The sequence below is a fragment of the Scyliorhinus canicula genome, chromosome 18, assembly GCF_902713615.1.
Source record: "Scyliorhinus canicula chromosome 18, sScyCan1.1, whole genome shotgun sequence".
Taxonomy (NCBI): domain Eukaryota; kingdom Metazoa; phylum Chordata; class Chondrichthyes; order Carcharhiniformes; family Scyliorhinidae; genus Scyliorhinus; species Scyliorhinus canicula.
In genome coordinates, this window is record NC_052163.1 from 5569015 (window position 1) to 5591074 (window position 22060).

Genomic DNA, 22060 nt, shown 5'->3' on the forward strand with positions numbered 1-22060 from the left:
TCAGATCTAAAGCTGCAAAAATCAAATCTGGACCATTTTAAACTCAAAGACAGGAATTGAAGCTGAACAGAACAATACAGCAGACCAGAGGGTATTTCCAGCATTTTCTGCTAATGCATCCACAGTATTTTCTATTTTGCAACCAATAAAGCTCATTTGTTCCCTCTGGTGGCTGCTATCAGAATTGTCACAGGTTCCTTCTATTAGAATTATGGAGCCATTTGGCCCATCTTCCAGTGTTGGTTGTCTAATTGGTCCCCCCCTGCTCCCCAAGTGTGCTCTTTTCCCACAGCCCTGCAGTTATTTTTATTTTTCCAGTCTCCATTCAATTCCTTGTGAAGTTACTAAATCTGCTTCCCTTTCCAGGCAACGCACTTCAGATCACAGCTGACTGTGCGTAAGAATCATTCTCATCTTATACAACATACAGTGCAAAAGGAGTCCATTCGGCCCATCGAGTCTGCACCGACCCACTTAAGTCCTCACTTCCACCCAATCCCCGTAACCCAATAACCCCTCCTAACCTTTTTTGGACACTAAGGGCAATTTATCATGGCCAATTCACCAAACCTGTAGGTCTTTGGACTGTGGGGGGAAACCGGAGCACCCAGAGGAAACCCACGCAGACACGGAGAACGTGCAGACTCCGCACAGCCAGTGACCCAGTGGGGAATCGAACCTGGGACCCTGGCGCTGTGAAGCCACAGTGCTAACCACTATGCTACCGTGCTGCCCCCTCTGGCTCCTTAGCCAATTACCTTAAATTTATGTCCACGGCCCAGGAACAACAGTTCCTTCTTTTCATCAAAATCCCTCAATTTCGAATACCTCTATTAAATTACATTCAAATGATTGACTAGGAAAGTGAATAACACAGTCACGTATCATTCAGGGTGTCAACTCAACACAATCAGCAATCTTTTTGAGGGGACAAGGGAAGTGAAATATTAATTCAGTGAGGGGATATCAGTCAATACCTTTACTACCAGTCACCATCCAAAAGGAGTGAGATTCAGGACAGGGTGCAAGGTGGCTTTGCTACTCTGTGGAACACCCCTCAACCCCTGTCCAACGAGAGAAATCCTGGGAGCTTTGCCTCTAGTGGACTAACTAACCTTATGCAGAGAGAATGGTGGACCTGCTCTCTGGGTGTCAGACAAGCAGCAGTGTAAATGTTTCCATGTACTCAGCTTGTCCAGTCCTCGAGTGAGTGTCCTACCTCCCAGAGACTGCAGTGGCAGGCCCAGGGAAAGAAATCATCGTTATGCTGGTCAGCTGTCAACCCAGACTGGGCATCCACAGGCAGCCAGTCAGCTTTGGGCCCAGGGATGATCAGGAAGCCTGGGGAGTGTCAGACCAGTGATCAGGTAAAGGGAGCAGAGATACACAAAGAGAAGTTTTAAACTTACATGACAAAGATCCCTCATTGGGAACCCAGCAGGTTTTATCCTGCTCCATTCCAGGATAAAATTGCATTGGGGAGCACTGCTGCCTACGGCGCTGAGGACCCGGGTTCGATCCCAGCCCCAGTCAGTCTGTGGAGTTTGCACATTCTCCCTGTATCTGTGTGGAGTTTGCACATTCTCCCTGTGTCTGTGTGGAGTTTGCACATTCTCCCTGTGTCTGTGTGGAGTTTGCACATTCTCCCTGTGTCTGTGTGGAGTTTGCACATTCTCCCTGTGTCTGTGTGGAGTTTGCACATTCTCCCTGTGTCTGTGTGGAGTTTGCACATTCTCCCTGTGTCTGCGTGGGTTTCACGCCCCCACAAACCAAAGATGTGATTAGGTGGAATGGCCACGCTAAATTTCCTCTTAATTGGAAAAAAAGAATTGGGTACTCTAAATTTATTTTTTTGTTTAAATTGCTTTGGGGGCCAAATGAAGTCATACTGCCCCAATTGGCACGTATTCACCAAGCTTCCACCCATGTCAGACAGGCTGCTCAACCACTCCGGGAAACAGAGGCATTATAACAGCCACAGGGCAGGAACACGACGAGCTCACCACCAGGATCATAATGCCTGTTCTGGCACAAGCTAATTGAATGTGAACAAGCTCCTACTCCGGTTCCTGTGGCAGCTTTCCCCACAAGGTCAGCAGGCTCTGGGTTAGCTCTGAAACCAGTCTGACATTGTATTCTCTTTTCAGATGAATGAAACAGTCCCCACACATTTTAACTTTCCATTAACACTTCTTGGTAAAGGATGAAGTGTGGCGGAGGAAAGAGGAGGTGGGGGAAGAGGAAGAAATCTCTCCATCCGAGGAGCCATATTCCCATCTATTTTGGAGATTTCCTCACCTTGCACCATCGGACCAGGATCCCTCCGGGCCTTTCAGTCAGTTCGTCTATCTGGACAGGAGGATGGGATGCAATCGCTCCATGGCTAAAGATTCGATCCTTGACAAAACCAAGCAAGCTTTCTTCTAACTGAGCGGATAAACATGGCACCTCTGCCAGCGATGGGACTTCCGGCAAACTGCATTAAAAACAAACCCCGGGGGGGGGGGAGAGAAAAATAAACATTTCGGTAAACACACAGCAGGACTTCAGATATCATGAGACGAGGCCATTCCAGAGGGTATTTCAAAGTCAACATTGCTGTGGGTCTGGAGTCACGTGTCGGCCAGACGAGGTAAGGATGACAGATTTCCTTCCCTAAAGGATCCAGGTGAAACAGATGGGTTTTTATGACAATTTGGGGCGGAATGGCAACACAGTGGTTAGCACTGATGCTTCACAGCTCCAGGGTCCCAGGTTCGATTCCCGGCTTGGGTCACTGTCTGTGCGGAGTCTGCACGTTCTCCCCGTGTCTGCGAGGGTTTCCTCCCACAGCCCAAAGATGTGTGGGTTAAGTGGATTGGTCACGCTAAATCGCCCCGTAGTATCCAAAAGTTAGGTGGAGTTGCTGGGTTAGGGTGATAGGATGGAGGTGTGGGCTTAGGTAGGGTGCTCTTTCAGGGGCTCGATGGGCCGAATGGCCTCAATCTGCACTGTAAATTCTATGATCTATGATTAGAGATATTAAGGGGTGGGGTGGATGGAGGTGAGATGTTGAGGCTCAAACACACACCTTTGTGCGTACTAGTACCGAGCATCATTGGACCCCAGATTGAATCATAGAATTTTACAGAATAATAGAACTGTTACAGTCCTTTGGCTCATTCAGCCTATACTGGTTCTCTGGAAGATCAACTTGTCTCAATCCACAGAATCATCGAACGTACAATGCAGAAAAAGGCCATTTGGCCCATCGAGTCTGCACCGGCCCTTGGAAAGAGCACTCCATTTAAGCCCACACCTCCACCCATCCCCGTAACCCAGTAACTCCACCCAACCTTTTTGGACACTAAGGGCAATTTAGCATGGCCAATCCACCTAACCTGCACATCTTTGGACTTGTGGGAGCACCCGGAGGAAACCCACGCAGAAACAGGGAGAACGTGTAGATTCTGCACAGACAGTGACCCAAGCCTGGAATCGAGCCTAGGTCCCTGGAACAGTGAAGCAACAGTGCTAACCACTGTGTTACCGTGCCGCCCATCACCCTTTCGAAGCAGTGCATTCCAGATCCTAACCACTCACGGGGTAGAGGTTATTCCTCAAGTCGCCTTTTCTTTTGCCAAGTATGCTGGTGCTAGACCCTTCTGCCATTGGGAACAGTTTGTCTGTATCTGCTCTGCCCAGTGTCTTCAGGGTTTTCAACACCTCTACAGGATCTCCTCTCGGCTTTGTCTCGTCTTAAGCCTCTCAGAGAAAGAGCACAAGAGTATGACTTTTAATGTCCACTGAAGGTAGGTGAATGCTCTGTTTAACATTGCACCCAACGCCTCTCGGCAGTGCAGTACTCCCTCAGTGCTGTACACAGGGTGTCAGCCTGCATTGTTTGATCATATCCATATACTCTGTGCTCGCCATTATAATATAATATTTATTGTCACAGGTAGGCTCACATTAACACTGCAATGAAGTTACTGTGAAAATCCCCTAGTCGCCACATTCCGGCGCCTGTTCGGGTACACAGAGGGAGAATTCAGAATGTCCAATTCACCTGCCCACATGTCTTTTCGGACTTGTGGGAGGAAACCGGAGCACCCGGCGGAAACTCACGCAGGCACGGAGAGAACGTGCAGACTCCGCACAGACAGTGACCCAGCTGGGAATCGAACCTGGGACCCATAGCTGTGAAGCAACAGTGCTAACCACGGTGCTACCGTGCCGCTCCATTTAAAATGGAGGAAAAGCGAGAAATAATTTGATCAAGCAGAAAAAAAATACTGACCTGTCAAGTTGGATCTGCAGAGCTTTTTTTGTGAAGTTTTTGAGTTTCTCCTCCTCTGCCGTTCCACTGAGCACAGCGACCTCTCCTGTAAAACAGTGAAAGACTGTCAACTTAGCAGCATCTGCAAGGTGGGCCCATTATTCCAACATTTCTGTCCATCTGCCATTCCACATCCACCATAAAGCCTTTTAATCTTCAAAATGAGTGTTTAACCAAACTAATGAGAATTTAAAGCAGAGAAACCGGCACTTTGACCCAGCTGGTCTGAGCCAGTGTTTATGTTTTGCACAAGCATCCTTTCACTCCGCCTGATCTCACCCTATTACTATGTCATCCTGGTTACCCAACTTCGGGCACGCTCTCGCAAACTCAGTACAGTCATTGTTTGGATTTACATTGCACTTACACACAAGCACTGAATTGGTGTCTTTTAAAGCTCTCCTTAAAAGAACATGACTGGGAACCCTCTGGGAACTAATATTTTGCCCAGAGTTGTGGGTCTATGGCCTGGGTTTGGATTGTGTAGTCTGAGCGAGAGTAGTATATTTCTGGGATTTATCTACTATGTGGTCAGCTGTTCAAGCCTCAGCAGCACCAGGATGAATGTGGGAATTTCAGATATGCTGTATTATATGTATTTGGTGCAGTAAGTGTTGAAAGCCTGGGTTAGTGTGTGTGACTGCTGCAGTCATGGTTCAGTAAGTGTTGAAAGCCTGGGTTAGTGTGTGTGACTGCTGCAGTCATGGTGCAGAAAGTGTTGAAAGCCTGGGTTAGTGTGTGTGATTGCTGCAGTCATGGTTCAGTAAGTGTTGAAAGCCTGGGTTAGTGTGTGTGACTGCTGCAGTCATGGTGCAGTAAGTGTTAAAGCCTGGGTTAGTGTGTGTGATTGCTGCAGTCATGGTTCAGTAAGTGTTGAAAGCCTGGGTTAGTGTGTGTGACTGCTGCAGTCATGGTGCAGAAAGTGTTGAAAGCCTGGGTTAGTGTGTGTGATTGCTGCAGTCATGGTTCAGTAAGTGTTGAAAGCCTGGGTTAGTGTGTGTGACTGCTGCAGTCATGGTGCAGTAAGTGTTAAAGCCTGGGTTAGTGTGTGTGACTGCTGCAGTAGTGCTCTGGTTTAGAATTCTGGTTTGAAAGGTTTCAGGAGCCAAAGGGTGCAGTTAAGACATCGAAAATGTTTGGGCTAATGGAGTTTTGTTTGGATTAAGGGAGTTCCCAGTGGAGCTGATTAGATACATTGTGTTTCAGCTTGGTACGATGATGTCATCCATGCTATCATGGGAGTGTCTCTTTAAGAAATGTTTTTGTCTTATCACATGGCTTTAGTGATATCATTGTGAGGGTGGAGCTGGGCTGTGGCTCGGTAGGTTTTACTTTCGCTTTGAGTTTTGGACTGGTTTAGAACTGGACAGGTTGAAACAAGCGTTTCTCCATCTTCATTTTAAAAGTTGTTTTCAGACTGCTTGATAACTTAAAATGTTCAATTGTTTTCTGGAAGGAATTCAAACCAAAGAGTATCAATAACAAGTCTTATACCAGTAAGAATGCCATGTGCTGGGCCACACCTTTGAATTTTGTTATTTTTGTTATTGGATTTTGTTATTGAATTGGAACAGTTAAGGAGGCATTCATTAAGGGTCTTTATGTTTGCAGTTGATAATACTCTTACTGTCTGTGTTTATACAAATGTTAACTAAATTCGTAGAATAAAGCTTGTTCTTTCATTAAAAGCGCCGAAGAACTCTGTTGAATAACACCTGAAAGGCAGCCTCTTGTACTCATTGGAACCAAAATCAATGAACAGTTGTAGGTCAGCTGGACTCCATAATACATTTTGGAATTGTTAAACCCTGGCCCATAACAATGGGAGGAGCTACGGCAGCAGGAATTTTGCAGAAAAGCGGTTTAGTTGGGTTTTAGATTGGGATGTGAGCAGGAGTCAAGCATCTGCTCTCACCGCAGTTCAGTTAAAGATGTGTCTGTAGACAGATTAGCAGTTTCTTTCCAAGCAGTTCGGCAGTGTGTGACTGGAAAGTGAGCTGAAACAAGCTGAGAAGCATCTTCTGAAGAAATACAACCAGAGTTTCTGCATGGTTCTGACAGGATTCATATCCATCTCTTACAACAATCTCAAAGTTGAGTATCCAGACATCTCTGCTCAGCAGGTATTTTTGAGTGCTAACTGTATTTGAAAATGGATTGAGAGCTGAGAGGGTTTGTCGTTTGAGTGGGAATAAAGATAGCAGTTAAGGGTTATTGTGTCACTGTATTAATTAGCATTGCTTAAGGAATAATTGTAAATTATTTTCTGATGTGATGTTAAAGATACTTTAATACTGTGTTAGTAATAAAGTCTGTTTAAATATCCCATATCCCTGCTTTGGGTGAAATCAATCCTGGAGCAAAGTATCCTTTCCTCACAGTCTTACAAAATGAACATAAAGTATTGGGGTGTCTGTCCCGTATCCGAGCCACTGTTGGGGCCTTGTCCAGGATCGTAATATCCCAGAGTACTTGACACAATCTGAACAAAATCACAATGCAACCTCTTGCGCTGTGACATTATTAAGCAGCTTTGTAACCAACCTGCCTGCTTGCAAACTGCCCCTACTCACAGCCTAGAGAGAAGTATAAAGGACTGTCGGCAATTAAAAATTAAGAGAAAGGCAGGCTTTATTTATATGTAGTATCATTCACAATTCTGGAGGTCTCAAAATGCTTTACAATTTTTGAATTGTAGTCACTGTTCTAATGTAGGAAGCCTAGCAGCCAATTTATGCACAGTAAGCTCCCACAAACAGCAATGTGAGAGAGAGAAGATAATCTGGGTTTTTTTCAAAAAGAAAAGATGCAGGTTGAAGAATAAATATTTTCCAGCTGACCAGGGGAAATTACTGTTTAAAATAAAATTGCACTGTGGAAATGTTTACATCCACTCAAGAAGGTAGTTATCTTGGTTTAACATCTCACAGCACCTCGGACAGGGCAGCACTATTATAGTCCTGAAGCAAACCCCAACAGTTGCTAGGATACCGGACTGAAAACCCCAATATTTAATTTAATTATAATACCGAGAAAAGGATACTTTGCTCCAGGAATGATTACACACACAAATAGGGATATATTGTAGCAAAACAAATTTTATTACTTACACATTATTACTAACTTTGACATAAAGACAATAGCTTTCAATTACCAGTTTTTAAAAAAAATTTTGAGTACCCAATTCATTTTTTCCAATTAAGGGGCAATTTAGCGTGGCCAATCCACCTACCCTGCACATCTTTGGGTTGTGGGGGCGAAACCCACGCAGACACAGGGAGAATGTGCAAACTCCACACGGACACTGACCCAGAGCCGGAATCAAACCCAGGTCATTGGCGCGAGGCAGAAGTGCTAGCCACTGCACCACCGTGACAGCCCCTTTCAATTACCAGTTAAACAATGCTGACCAGTACAATGAAACAATCCTAACTGCTATCATTATCTCCACTCAAACAACACATCTTAGGTCACTCTCCACTTTTAAATACACAGTTAGCAGACTCAGGCATACTTGCTGTAAAGAGAAGTCTTGAGAAATTGATATTCTTCAGGATGCAGCCTGCAGATTCTTACCCGTCTCAAACTTCTGTTTAAGCTGCCAGCCTTTCCAGAAACTGCTGTTCTGTTCACAGTGAAAATCTAAACTGTTTTGGGAAAAGCTGCCGGTCTGCCCAAAGGTAAACCTTTATTGGCTGTTTCTCCAGAAAATTGCTAGTTAGCTCACGGACAGATCTTTAACTGAACTGTACTGAGAGCACAGCTTCTTTCTCCTCATGTCCCAATCTAAAACGGAACTGAAAGAAACCTGAAACTCAACACCCGACTGCTTCAACCCCTGGCTCCTCCCATTAACTACATCATCTTACCAAACTAAACACAATGTCTCTAATTATCTACCCCCCGAGGAACCCTCTTCATACAAACAAATGTCCATCAGCCCAACATCAGCAAACAATATCCATGGCTGGAATGAATGATGATCTTACTTCTACAATGCTTTAATTGCACCTGTCTCCACAAAATGTCTGCTGCCTTTTAAACCAGGAGTTTTTAAAAACATGACTGTGGCAGTCACACATCAACCCAGACTTTAAACCCTTACTGCACCAAATGCATACAATACAATCATGTGAAACTGCTACATTCATCATAAGCAATCCGATAGTACTGCCCTCTGACAGTGCAACTCTCTTACTGAGTGTGTCAGTTTGGATTTTGTGCTGAGGTTTCTGGAGTGGGACTTGAACATATAATCTTCTGACTCAGAGGCACAAGTGCTACCCTTTACACCACGGTTGATGCTGGCATTTTGGTAGGCAGTCAGGCACTATTGGTCTTACCTTCTCGGAGTAGCTCGTCTGCCACGCTCACACCATGCTCGATTAATTTCTGGCAGTCGTCGAGGGGCTTGATGCTCTCCTGCTCAACTTTATCCACTTCCTGGAGCATCAATACTAACCGTTCATCCAGCAGCTTGGTCAGCTTGACTTTCAGCTCATTGAAGTGATGCTTCAGAATGTCACGTGTCTGTACAGCACTTCCAATGATCTGGAACGAAAAAGGAAACTCAATGAAGTAACAAAACTCAAAAAACGGAGACCAGCCTGAAACAATCAGATATGGATTGCACTGTGAGTTAGCACAGTTTGGGATTAGTCTGTATTCCATTCCAGCATTGACTAACAATATGATTTCCTAAAACAGCCAAACAGTATGCTGTTTCCATTATATCTTTCCCCGTGATTACTGACTGGGCAAAAGACGCAAAGCGTTTTGTAGCAATTTTAGTCTCTTGCTGGGCTGTGGGTCACCTTCCATACTCAATTTCCACATCAGAACAGAACTCGAAACATCAACTCTGCTATTCTCTTCAGATTTTGACCATCTGCAGTTTTTTGCTTCTCCATCACCACCTATGCCCCAGCATCATCCTTGACCATGCCTTTGTTGGCTATAGACTCAACTATTCCAATGCCCACCGTGCCATCATCCTACCTCACACGCTTAGTGCACAGTTTTAAATGGATGAAACTTAACAGAGTCTTGTTCCCATCACCACTGTGCTCACTGATCCACATTCTGGCAACATCTGCATTTTAAAATTCTCATCCCCGTTTTCAAATTGCCTCGTCCTCTGCAATCTCTGTAACGTCCTCCCATTCTCCAACTGGCCACCATCACTGCTCTCCTCCAGTTCTGGCCTTTTGTGCACCCACGATAAGGCCACCAATGGTGGGGTAATTATCTTCAGCTGCCTGGCTCCGGAATACCCACCCTAACCCTACACACCCGCCTTTCGTCCTTGAAAATGTTCCTCCAAACCTCTGAACAGGTTTTTTGTTACCTGTGCAATTATCTCACGTGCCTTGGTGTCAAATTTTATTGAAAATATTTTTGTTAAGTGCCTTGAGAAAAAAATATATATCTATATATATATATATGTTTGTATAAATATAGAGTACCTAATTTTTTTTTCTTGAATTAAGGGGCAATTTAGCGTGGCCAATCCACCTACCCTGCACATCTTTGGGTTGTGGGGAAGAATGTGCAAACTCCACACGGACAGTGCCCCAGGGCCAGGATTCGAACCCGGGTCCTCAGTGCCGCAGTCCTAGTGCTAACCACTGCGCCACATGCCACCCTGCCTCGAGAAATATTAACACATTATCCATGTCCGAATGCAGTACATTGTGGACAAGTGTCAACCTGATGAAGCTACAACACAGAACTAGTTGTGCGCCAAACAGCATAAACAGCAAGCCCACAACCAACGGATCAGATCGAAGCTCTGCAGTCCTGTGCAATGTGGAAAATTGCCCAGCACTGCCCTGTACACAAATCCAACCCAGCCAATTACCGCCCCATCAGTCCACTCTCAATAATCAACAAAGTGATGGAAGGGATCATCAACAGTGCTATCAAGCGGCACCTATTTAGCAATCGATAAAAGCAAATTACTGCGGATGCTGGAATCTGAAACCAAAAGAGAAAATGCTGGAAAATCTCAGCAGGTCTGGCAGCATCTGTAGGGAGAGAAAAGAGCTAATGTTTCGAGTTCAGATGACCCTTTGTCAAAGCCCACTTAGCAATAATGATGCTCAGTTTGGGTTCCGCCAGGGTCACTCAGCTCCTGACCTCACTACAGCCTTGATTCAATCATGAACAAAACCACTGAACTCCAGAGGAGAGGTGAGAGTGACTACCCTTGACATCAAGTCAGCATTCGACAGAGTATGGCATCAAGCAGTCCTGGCAAAATTGGAGTCAACAGGAATCAGGGTGAAAACTCTCCACTGGTTGGAGTAAACAGGTGGACTACAGCGGTTCAAGGTGGCGGCTCACCACCACCCTCTCAAGGGCAATTAGGATGGGCAATAAATGCTGGTCTTGCTAGAAACACCCACATCACATGAATAAAAAAGGGTGGAGACAGGAGGACCATGCTGTACGGTGTTGTCATTCAACAGGTAAATTACCACACCTGAAAAATGGTCACCTGGCCATGGATTTCGAGGGCAGCAGGTTCTCATCCAGCTGGACTTTCAGATGGTACCTAAATGTTATGAAGGGGAGGGAAGGAGGGGAGGGAAGGAGGCGAGGCGGATGCATCAACTGAACACAGAGTGGAAATACTCTAAATACCAGAAAAAATAAGATGCCACAAAGTGTTTAATAACTACGAATTTATTGAAAACTGGTCACCCATCACTACACAACATCTGGGGCAGGAATTCAACTGTTAATGACATGCATTGCATTCCATCTTCACTGGACCAATATCAATATACAGTCCCAAACACGAGGCATGTGTTTCAGATTGAAGTTCTGATACTTTACAGCAACCTCTTTATCTTTACAGAAAGGGTAATGTTAATCCCCACAAGTCAAGGACGTCACAGATCAATTCACAGCTAATGAAGTACTTTTGAAATGCATTTACTGTTGCGATGTAGGAAATGTGGCAGCCAATTTACACTCGGAAAGGCTCCACCAACAGCAATGTGACAGACACCAGATAATTTGCTTTGTGTTAATGGTTGGATAATATTGGCCAGGAAACTACAACTTGGATTTATACAGCACCAGGGTCCCAGGTTCAATTCCCCGCTGGGTCACTGTCTGTGCGGAGTTTGCACGTTCTCCCCGTGTCTGCGTGGGTTTCCTCCGGGTGCTCCGGTTTCCTCCCACAGTCCAAAGACGTGCAGGTTAGTTGGATTGGCCAAGATAAATTGCCCTTAGTGACCAAAAAGGTTAGAAGAGGTTACTGGGTTACGGGGATAGGGTGGAAGTGAGGGCTTAAGTGGGTCGGTGCAGACTCGATGGGCCGAATGGCCTCCTTCTGCACTGTATGTTCTATAATAAACTGTCCCAAGGTGCTTCACAGGAGTATTATCGAACAAAATTTGATAACGAGCCACGAAACAGGAGGGTGGATACCGAAAATCTTTGTTGACGTGGCAGTGTGCGTAAGAGACAGACAGACAACTCATCAGCTGAGGGCACAACCGATCGCCAGTAATCATGATACCATTCCACAAATCGAGGGTGGGCAGAGACAACAAAGGTTTGGGAGGTGTGAGCAATCAGATTTGGAACAGTTCCCCAACTTCCCCAGTATTCCTGGCAAAAAAAAATAAATGCAGTTACTTCTGCTTATAGTCACCAGCTAGCTGCACCCACTTAACAAGTTCTTTGAACAATGTGTGTGTTTTTTCAAATTTCAACATGTTTGCGACAGGATGTGATGCAATGAGCCACAAACTCTTTTGAATCCTTATCTCGACTGCCAATTTCTCCTGTAGAGTGTTACGGAAAAAACAGGAAGTAGTTTCATTTAACCGTGCTTGCCTTTCCTTTTTAGGTGAATTCCACGAGCCGTCATTGGTGTTATTTTACAGGCACCTTGTGCGTGCACTGGAATGTTACCCTGTGCTGCCCAGGCATATAGAAGAAAAAACACTGGGTGCATATCCCTCGCCTGGGGTTTAAACACACCATGGTCCTGTTGCACATTCAGGCTACAGTGGTCCTTTATAGACTTCAATTAAATGGAAGATAACAGCGCTCTCCATTTAAAAAAAATAAATTTAGAGTACCCAATTATTATTTTTTTCCAATTAAGGGGCAATTTAACGTGGCCAATCCACCTACCCTGCACATCTTTGGGTTGTGGGGGTGAAACCCACGCAGACACGGGGAGAATGTGCAAACTCCACACGGACAGTGACCCAGAGCCGGGATTCGAACCAGGGTCCTCAGCGCCGTGAGGCAGCAGTGCTAACCATTGCACCGCGTGCCACCCTCCATTTTATTTTGCATGGGCTATAGAACTGGTTTCGGAACCCAGGGTTTGTCAACTCAATTCCTATTTACGGAACCAAATTCATTCAAGCTGGTGATTAATTAGGGGGCTGGCATCAGATTAAAAACCTAACTGGCTCCTTCGTGTCTTTCAGGGAAGGGAATCTGCCTCCTCTATCTGGCCTGGCCTCCATAGAATCCCGGTCCCACAGTACCGTGGTTCATCCTCAACATCAAGGAGGAATGGGCCGTAAATGCAGACTTGCCGGTCTCACCCGTTTCTGAGGAGAGCAAAGGTAGCTGGACATTCCCCACTGTGTTTGGAGCCAAGCTCAGCAACTGAATTTGGCCCAGCCCAATTACACTTGCAGCTTTACACGCTGAAGCGGAGCACTGAGACGGTTAAACAAAGACTGCGGCAGGCTGCTCGTGCTTTCAGGCGCACATACGGGCATTTACAATAAGCTCCTATAAATAACCAGAAGTCAAACTAACTTTGCAAATACTCCCAAAATAAGTGCAAGACACGTCCTTTCATTTTCATAAGACAGCACTTCCACAGTAACACAGAGTGCAAATTAAACATTACAGGAGCTCTTAAATCAAAAAGCTGACTGTTTATATTCTGCTGTGCCAGTTTATATCAGCAGACCATGATGATCTCTGAATATCAGTGTCGTACACATAACCTGCAAATTGTCACCTTTACAATGTCATTTTCATGTCCAGGGTCCACGTTCAGATGCAGCACACAATTTGCTGCACACTAGGGGCCCGGCAAAAAGACAGCCCTAAACTTGGCCGCCTCACTCAGGATGGCTTGTACGAAATTATTAAAAATAAAATACTGGTGCAGTAGGACACATTCCTCTCCGGCTAGGCACACAGTCAAGGCAACGTGGAGTGAGCTTTGCATCGAGCTGACTCCTGCACCCAACACCCAGTGCTTGTAACAGAAAGCATTCCATTTCCCAGCACCTCAAAACTCAGAAAACACATTATCTTCTGCTCACCCAGTAACTCAGGCTGATATGCAGCCTGATCCTTGGTCTGCAAACTCCTCCAGCTCAATAACCTTCCTCCAATTTTGGACTCCTGCACATCCCCAATTTCCATTGCCCCACCACTGGCGGCCATACCAGCAAAGCTCTAGAATTCCCTCCCTAAACCTCTCCACCTTCCCTTAAAGACACTGCTTGAGACCCACCTCTTTGTTCAAGCATTTGTTCACCTGTCCTATGTGTCCAGTGTGTCAAGCATTGTATGCTAACATTCACCTTGAGTATTAAAGACACTATATAAATGCAAGTTGTTGTTGCCTTCTCGATTTAACTGGACCACAATCCTGGCACTCCCTACCTAACAGCATCGCTGGAGCACCTCAATCACACAGACAACAGCAATTCAGGTGGCAGCCCATCACCACTCTCCCAACTGGCAACTGGGGATGGGCAATAACTGCTAGCCTAGCTATCCATAGCTTGAGAATTGTTCTTAAACTAGCTCAGTGCTTGGAGGTCAATGAGAAAACTCTGATTTTAGCCCGTACTAAGACACCATCCCCTGGGGGCTAGATCTGATCCTCAAACCTTCAGGCTGCTTGGCCTCTACTTGGGACAGTAATTTCCTTGGTGGTTGGGTCGAGCTTTGGCCTGACAGGGGCTGGCAGATTGGGGAGCACAGCTCCATCACAGATGGCTTGGAATCAATGGGGACCGCTCCTCGATTCGTGCTAAGCGGGAACTGCGTCAGAACCTGGAATGTTCAAAACACTGCAGCCAACAGGAAAAGAAACTCCTGCATCCAGGAGTTGTGTTGGAAGTCAGGGAGGAGAGAAACATCACGAGAGTGATGGAGGGTATCACAGTGCTAGTTGTAGGGAATAGAGCAACTTTCTGTGCAGCAAAACACTGTCCAGCGATGTCCAATGCAGAGTGGAACAGGGCAGGCCAGGAAGTGCATACGAATATATGAAGGAGGAGCAGAAGTAGGTCTTTGAGCCAGATCTGCCGTTCAATAAGATCACAGCGGATCTGTTGTTTCAAGTTCCACATTACCATCTACCCCCGATAACCTTTGATTCCCTTGCCTAAGAAGAATCTATCTACCTCCGCCTTTAAAATATTCAGATGATCCCCACCTTCACCACCTTCTAAGGCAGAGAGTTCCAAAGTCTCACAACCCCTAAAAAAACTCTCCTCATCTCTGTCCTAAAAAGGGCAATCCTTAATTTTAAAATAGTGCTCTCTAGTTCTGGACTTGCCCACAAGAGGAAAGATCCTTTCCACACCCACCCTGTCAAGACTGTTCAAGATCTTGCATATTTCAATGAAGTCACCCCTCATTCTTCTAAACCTCAATGGAAACGAGCCTAGTCTGTCTTAGCCATTCTCAGTAAGAAGTCTTACAACACCAGGTTAAAGTCCAACAGGTTTGTTTCAAACACGAGCTTTCGGAGCACGGCTCCTTCTTCAGGTAAATGGCTCCTTCTTCATGTTAGCCATTCTCATGAGACAACCCGCTCATTCCCACTAGGATGAGTGGTAAAGTGAAAAGTGCAGAGGATACTGGAAGTCTGCAGAGGGATTTGGATAGGTTAAGTGAATGGGCTAGGGTCTGGCAGATGGAATATAATGTTGACAAATGTGAAGTTATCCATTTTGGTAGGAATAACAGCAAAACGGAATTATTATTTAAATGATAAAATATTAAAGCATGCCGCTGTGCAGAGAAACCTGGGTGTGCTAGTGCATGAGTCACAAAATGTTGGTTTACAGGTGCAACAGGTGATTAAGGCGGCAAATGGAGTTTTGCCCTTCATTGCTAGAGGGATGGAGTTTAAGACTAGGGAGGTTATGCTGCAATTGTAAAAGGTGTTAGTGAGGCCACACCTGGAGTATTGTGTTCAGTTTTGGTCTCCTTACTTGAGAAAGGACGTACTGGCACTGGAGGGTGTGCAGAGGAGATTCACTAGGTTAATCCCAGAGCTGAAGGGGTTGGATTACGAGGAGAGGTTGAGTAGACTGGGACTGTACTCGTTGGAATTTAGAAGGATGAGGGGGGGGGGGGGGGATCTTATTCAAACATATAAAATTATGAAGGGAATAGATAGGATAAATGCAGGCAGGTTGTTTCCACTGGCGGGTGAAAGCAGAACTAGGGGGCATAGCCTCAAAATAAGGGGAAGTAGATTTAGGACTGAGTTTAGGAGGAACTTCTTCACCCAAAGGGTTGTGAATCTATGGAATTCCTTGCCCAGTGAAGCAGTTGAGGCTCCTTCAGTAAATGTTTTTAAGGTAAAGATAGATAGTTTTTTGAAGAATAAAGGGATTAAGGGTTATGGTGATCGGGCCGGAAAGTGGAGCTGAGTCCTCAAAAGATCAGCCATGATCTCATTGAATGGCGTGCAGGCTCGAGGGGCCAGATGGCCTACTCCCGCTCCTAGTTCTTATGTTCTTATTCCATATCAATCTAGCAAACCCCCTCTTAACCGTCTCCAACACCTTTCCTTCAATAAGGAGACCACAACTGCACACAGTATTCAAGGTGTGGCATCACCAATGCCCTGTATATCTGAAGCGTAACATTTTGTGTTCAATTCATCTTGCTTAATAAAGGATGGCATGCCATTATCCTTAATTACTTGCTGTACCCGCACACTACCGTTTTGTGACTTATGCACTGGAACACCCAGATCCCTCTGCATCTCTAATGGAGAACAGCCGCAGAATTCAAAGTAATACTCTGCTTTTTTATTTTTCCTGCCAAAGTAAACAACTTCATATTTTCCCACATTATACTCCATCTGCCATGTTTTGCCCATCAACCTATTTATATATGTCTGCAACCTTCTTATGTCTTCTTCACGCCATACTTTCCAGTCCTCTTTGTGCCATCTGCAAATTTAGCTACCACGGCTTTGGTCCTCTCATCTAAGTCAGTGATATAAATTTTAAAAAGTTGAGACCCCAGCACAGACTCCCTGCGGCAGGACTCCACTCATCACATCCAGACAATCAGAAAAAGACCCATTTATACATACTCTGTTTTCCGGCAACCAGCCAATCTTCAATCCAGGCTAATAGGTTACCCCCTTCACCATGAGCTTTAATTTTCCACAGTAACTTTTATGTTGCACCTTATCAAATGGCTTCTGGAAATCTACGTGCAACACGTCGACAGGCTCTCCTTTAGCCACAGCGCACTCCTTTAAAGAACAGTATTTACCTTTCATATCACCATGCTGCCAGAATACCTTAGGTTTCTCTTAGTGCCCAGCTATAATAACATTAAATCTTTATTTGTGTCACAAGTAGGCTTACATTAACACTGTAATGAAGTTACTGTGAAAATCCCCTAGTTGCCTCGCCTGTTTGGGTACACAGAGGGAGAATTCTGAATGCCCAATTCACCAAACAAACACGTCTTATGGGACTTGTGGGAGGAAACCGGAGCACCCGGAGGAAACCCGCGCAGACACGGGGAGGACGTGCAGGCTCCGCACAGACAGTGACCCAAGCCGGGTATCGAACCCAGGCATTTTCAATCATACGCAACTTATTCATCAGCAATGACACAGGGATATGGAACAGTTCCAAAAGATTAGTTACCCTTCCCACTTTCACCTATTGCCTCCCACAGTTAAATGACCATTTCGGCTCATATAAAGGATATGAACAGCTGAATCACTCAGACCCGGAAGATCCAAATCCGATTCCTGAACTGCACATTAGTGGACCTCAGCCAGAGAGATTGCTACCATCCGTGTGAAGTTTAGGCACAGAAAAATTTGAACTCAGCTGTCAAATCCCCTGTTGAATTGAGCAGCCTGATAACAGGGAACATCAGAACTCTGAGGAAGAACGGCCACTTTATTACCAACAGCCATGGAATCATATCCAACCCACATTATAAATAAATCCGACCACAGCAAGTGACTGGTCTCTTTGTTTTGGAAATAATATTAATAATCTTTGTTATTGTCACATGTAGGCTTACATTAACACTGCAATGAAGTTAGTGTGAAAACCCCCCAGTCGCCTGTTCGGGGACAGAGGGAGAATTCAGAATGTCCAATTCACCTAACAAGCACGTGTTTCGGGACTTGTGGGAGGAAACCGGAGCACCTGGAGGAAACCCATGCAGACACAGGGAGAACGTGCAGATTCCGCACAGACAATGACCCAAGCTGGGAATCGAACTTGGGAAATCTGGTGAACAGAAAGGATAAAGCATTGCCTATGCCTCAATTTGGACTCCAGAAATGACAGAAAGGCTCTATTGTATGGAACCAAGAATGAAAAGCAGTGTTGATGGGATCTCACTTTTGCCTGGCTGCCATCTAAAAGTCTCCCTCCAACCATACAATCAGTTGCCTCTGTGTTTCACCCTGCCCCCACCCTCCCTCTAAGGGCAAATGATAGTTAAATCAGAGTTACAGCACTCCACAAGGCGTGTTTATTCAGGTTCAGGATGTCAATGTCCTCCAACTGCAGCTGTTTGAGAAACTTTGAACTCAAAACACACATGGTTCAACTTCCTAATTTCACCCCCTTGTGAGAATTTCTCAGCAGAGCACATGAGCGGAAATTTATTTTTGTCAACAGCCCTTTTAGGATTCCACACACCATTCATTCACACGCTGAGAGTTGGGGAGGTGAAATGTTCCACGGCCTCTGTCGGAGCTACCCCCCTAACTATTTGGAGTTGATGGCAAAATTCTCATCCCACGAGTTACGCTTGAACCCAGAAAATAACAAATACTCAAGTTTAGAAAACAATTACTTGAAATCTAGAAGAGAAAGTGTACACAAAGACCGTTCATCTTAAAAGGCTTGCATTTACGTAGCACTTCTAGCAGCCTCAGGATGTCCCATGTCAACTTTCAGGCCTGCAATACTTTAGAAGTCTAGTCACTGTGGCAATGTGGGAAACATGGCAGCCAATTGGTGCACAGCAAGCTCCCTCGAATGGCAAAATGAAAGTGAATAGGTAATCTGTATAAGTCGTCTTAGTTTTTAAAAAAATTGAGAGTACCCAATTCATTTTTTCCAATTAAGGGGAAATTTAGTGTGGCCAATCCACCTAACCTGTGCATCTTTGGGTTGTGGGGGCGAAACCAACGCAAACACGGGGAGAATGTGTAAACTCTGCACGGACAGTGTCCCAGAGCAGAGATCGAACCTGGGACCTCTGCGCCGTGAGGCAGCAGTGCTAACCCACTGCGCCACCGTGCTGCACCCTATGTGGTCTTAGTTGAGGGATGAATATGGTCCAGCGAGAGCCCCACTCCCACAACTTTAGACAAAATTCATTCATGGGATGTGGGTGTCGCTGGCTAGGCCAATGGATGATTTATTTCAACCCAAGAGGACAGGCAGGGCCTCAGTTTCACGTCTTACCCAAAATATAACACCTCTGACAATGAAACACTCCTTCAGTACTGTACTAAAGGATTAGTCCCCAGAAGAGGTGCCTTCAGTTGATGAAGCTACCCCCCCCACCCCAAAGGGTCTGTGTGTGAAAGGTTAATTGTTCATTCTCACGGACAACGATCGGCATTTTCTTTCTACCTTCACCCATATCTGATTGTATTTATTTTCAGTTTAGCCACCTCTTACCTTAATTCTATAGCTTGCGAATTGACCTAATTCAGCCAAACTTCAGTCCAAATGGATCACAATTTGGGATAACAGGGAACAGAGAGAACAATATTCCTTTCTGGTTTTCTTCCCACTTCCCTGAAACCAACAGTCAGTGCTTGGAGTTTCAGACGGCGAGCAACACATTCTGGGATAAGCCAGATGAATATAATTACAATACGGGCTGTACTTCTGCTCACAGAATTCAAACACACTCTAATGCATCACATGATCATTAAAAAACCCTAAAGTTAGTTTGACTCAACTGTGACACTCACGTCTGACTTGCGTTGCGGTTCAAGCACATGATATGGGCCAACACTTCAATGGAATATTGGGGGGCAACTACATTACCAAAGGTGTTGTTAAACAAGGTGCCAGTGACCTATCCAGGTGGACATAAATGATACTGTAGTTCTCTTTTTAAGGTGACTCGGCGTTCTTTTGGTGTTGTGGCCAATATTAATTTCTCAACAAATCCCACCTAAATATCCCCCCCCCCCCTCCAAGTCATACATTATCTTGACTTGGACACTAGGCTGTCCCTTCATCACTGCTGGGTTAAAATTATGGAACTCGCAGCCAAACAACCACATGGACTGCAATGGTTTCAGGAAGGTGGCTCAAGGGGCAGCTAGCGAGGGCAATAAATGCTGGCCTTGCCAGTGACATCCATGTCCCAATTTAAACAAAAGAAATTAAAAATTAACTGGCCATTTATCTGATGAATCCTGCTGTATGCAAATTTGACAACAGCGACTGCATTTCTGATTATAAAATCAATGGCTTTGGAATGTCACAAGGATTTGAAAGGTGCTAGATGAAGGCATGTTTTTTTAAAAGTAAAAGATCACCTACCAAAACAGTGAAAGGAACTGACCTGTTTTCTTGCCTGATTCAGTCCTTGTAGCCGCTGCTCCAGTTCATCCTTGTAGTTCTTTGCAGCCTCGATACTCTCCTTGGCTTCTTGAAGCAGTTCAGTCTTAACCTCAATCTCCATCGTTGCAATATTTCCCTAAGCACAAAACAATAATGAGAAACTGGGTCCATCAGTTGGGTCCTCAAAATATTGGCAAGATTTTACTTCAAAGCTAATTATTTACACTGCTTACTTTGACCTGATCATTTGAGCTGAAACATTAACTGTTTCTCCGTCCTAAACTGTTGAGTGTTTCCAGCAATTGTTCTTTATTTTTGAACCATTTACTTATTCATTCTGCCTTAGAAACCAGGTTATTGCTAATAAAATAGTAATTCACTGCAGTCTTTACTACCCCTAACTACCTCTGCCACTGACAATAGGTGGTAGCTGTATCAATACACCAGGTACAGGACCCCTTACCTGGAGTCCCAAAACCAGAAGGACCCAAAAACCAGCTTGGCTGTGGCGCAATTTTTAAATGGTGCACAGATTTCTTCGAGCTCTCGCTTTATTTGTTGGTACCACACAGTTTGAACACTGATCAAATAAGCGTCTCTGTAATTCATGTCTTTGCGACTTCATTATGTCAAAGAGGCCAGCAGGAGGTCTCGTTGCTGGTGGAGGTATGCACTTTAGAATGCCTTCTCCACTTGTTTTGCCAAATGTTACATCACAGTGCAGACAATGTGCAAACTGTTTCAAGCAGCAATGAGGCTAGAAGCAGGGTATCCGTGATCTCCAAGTTTCCAAGAATAGGACTCAAATGGATTTAGATCACTGATCTACTACGGTGGCAGGCACAATTAAATAAGTGTAAAATAATTAGGAGTAAAGGACCAGAAGAGAAACAAGGTTGAAATGGAAAACTTGATAAAAACTGTTTTGAGCAGTGAGGATTTCAATAAATTATAATAAATAAATCTATGAAAAGCTCACCTCAGTGCCCAGGTGTGATTAAAATGTAGACTCCGTATGTTGCAATAGCAGAGATACACAGCAACAATACATACACACAGCTGTTGTGCAATGGACCAGTTTTGATCAGCATGTGAAAGACAATCCCGAGTTAAGGAAGAATATTATACCACCCAAGAGCAACAAAAATAATTGCACACAAATTACTTTGAAGAAAGTCGTGGGGGGGCGGTTGGGATCTCTTCACCCAAAGGAGAACATTGTGCAATAAATTGGGACGGGCATTAAAGTACATAACACAAAAAATAAAAGAAGAGTATATCAGATGTGATGAGAAGCCAAGTGCCGAACAGTTTCAGTACTTCAGCCATGTGGCCACTATTCACTCATGCATCTAAACTGTGAAGGTCAATGGGGAGACTATCAAAGCCTAGTGAGGTGACGTCTTTAACAGATGTTTGACATGTAGATTACCTGGCAGCAACCTCAAGGTAACCATCAAACGGTGAGTCATTTGGTAGCACAGAACTTGAATATTACTGAAAAAAAAATAAAAGAAAAAAGTCAAAGGTTTATATCTTGTGCTCACCAGGGCAATCTTGAGTACAACAATATCAGGGAAACAACAACTTTATTCTGTGCGCGAAGAGAGTGCTGATCAGTTGGCAAACTGACTCTGATTGGTAGAGGCATTGCCATGGAGAATACACCAGTTACTGACAGTCAACTGCCAGAATGGTTTGAAAATTTGAACCAGGATGCTGCGTGAAGCAATATGACGCTCTGCCTAGCACACAGATGAGTCATGTGGCAAATGTGTTTCAGCGGCAGTTTGATGCTGGGCAAACATCTCAAAGGCTGGCCGATCGAATTAAACAACATGTCCCTCCCGCTGTTCGCAACAGGCAAGGTGTAAACTGTAACCAACCAGCCCGTGTTGGCAAAACACTAAACAGTGTC

The 22060-nt window shown here is 44.8% G+C and overlaps 1 protein-coding gene across 3 annotated transcripts in view; it reads right to left on the reverse strand.

The window, feature by feature from the left end:
* crlf3 (cytokine receptor-like factor 3) overlaps positions 1-22060 on the reverse strand; it is a 53141-nt gene that overhangs the window by 10921 nt on the left and 20160 nt on the right. The window contains exons 2-6 of one of the 3 annotated variants that reach the window (XM_038776930.1): positions 21575-21639; positions 20144-20278; positions 8662-8869; positions 4280-4364; positions 2299-2476 (exon numbers count right to left, since the gene is read on the reverse strand). In XM_038776930.1, the coding sequence (XP_038632858.1) occupies positions 2299-2476; positions 4280-4364; positions 8662-8869; positions 20144-20263 (591 nt within the window). In that variant the 5' untranslated portion in view covers positions 20264-20278; positions 21575-21639. Of the gene's footprint in view, positions 1-2298; positions 2477-4279; positions 4365-8661; positions 8870-19242; positions 19412-20143; positions 20279-21574; positions 21640-22060 lie in introns of those variants that run through there. The other 2 variants (XM_038776933.1, XM_038776932.1) reach the window with 2 other exon arrangements.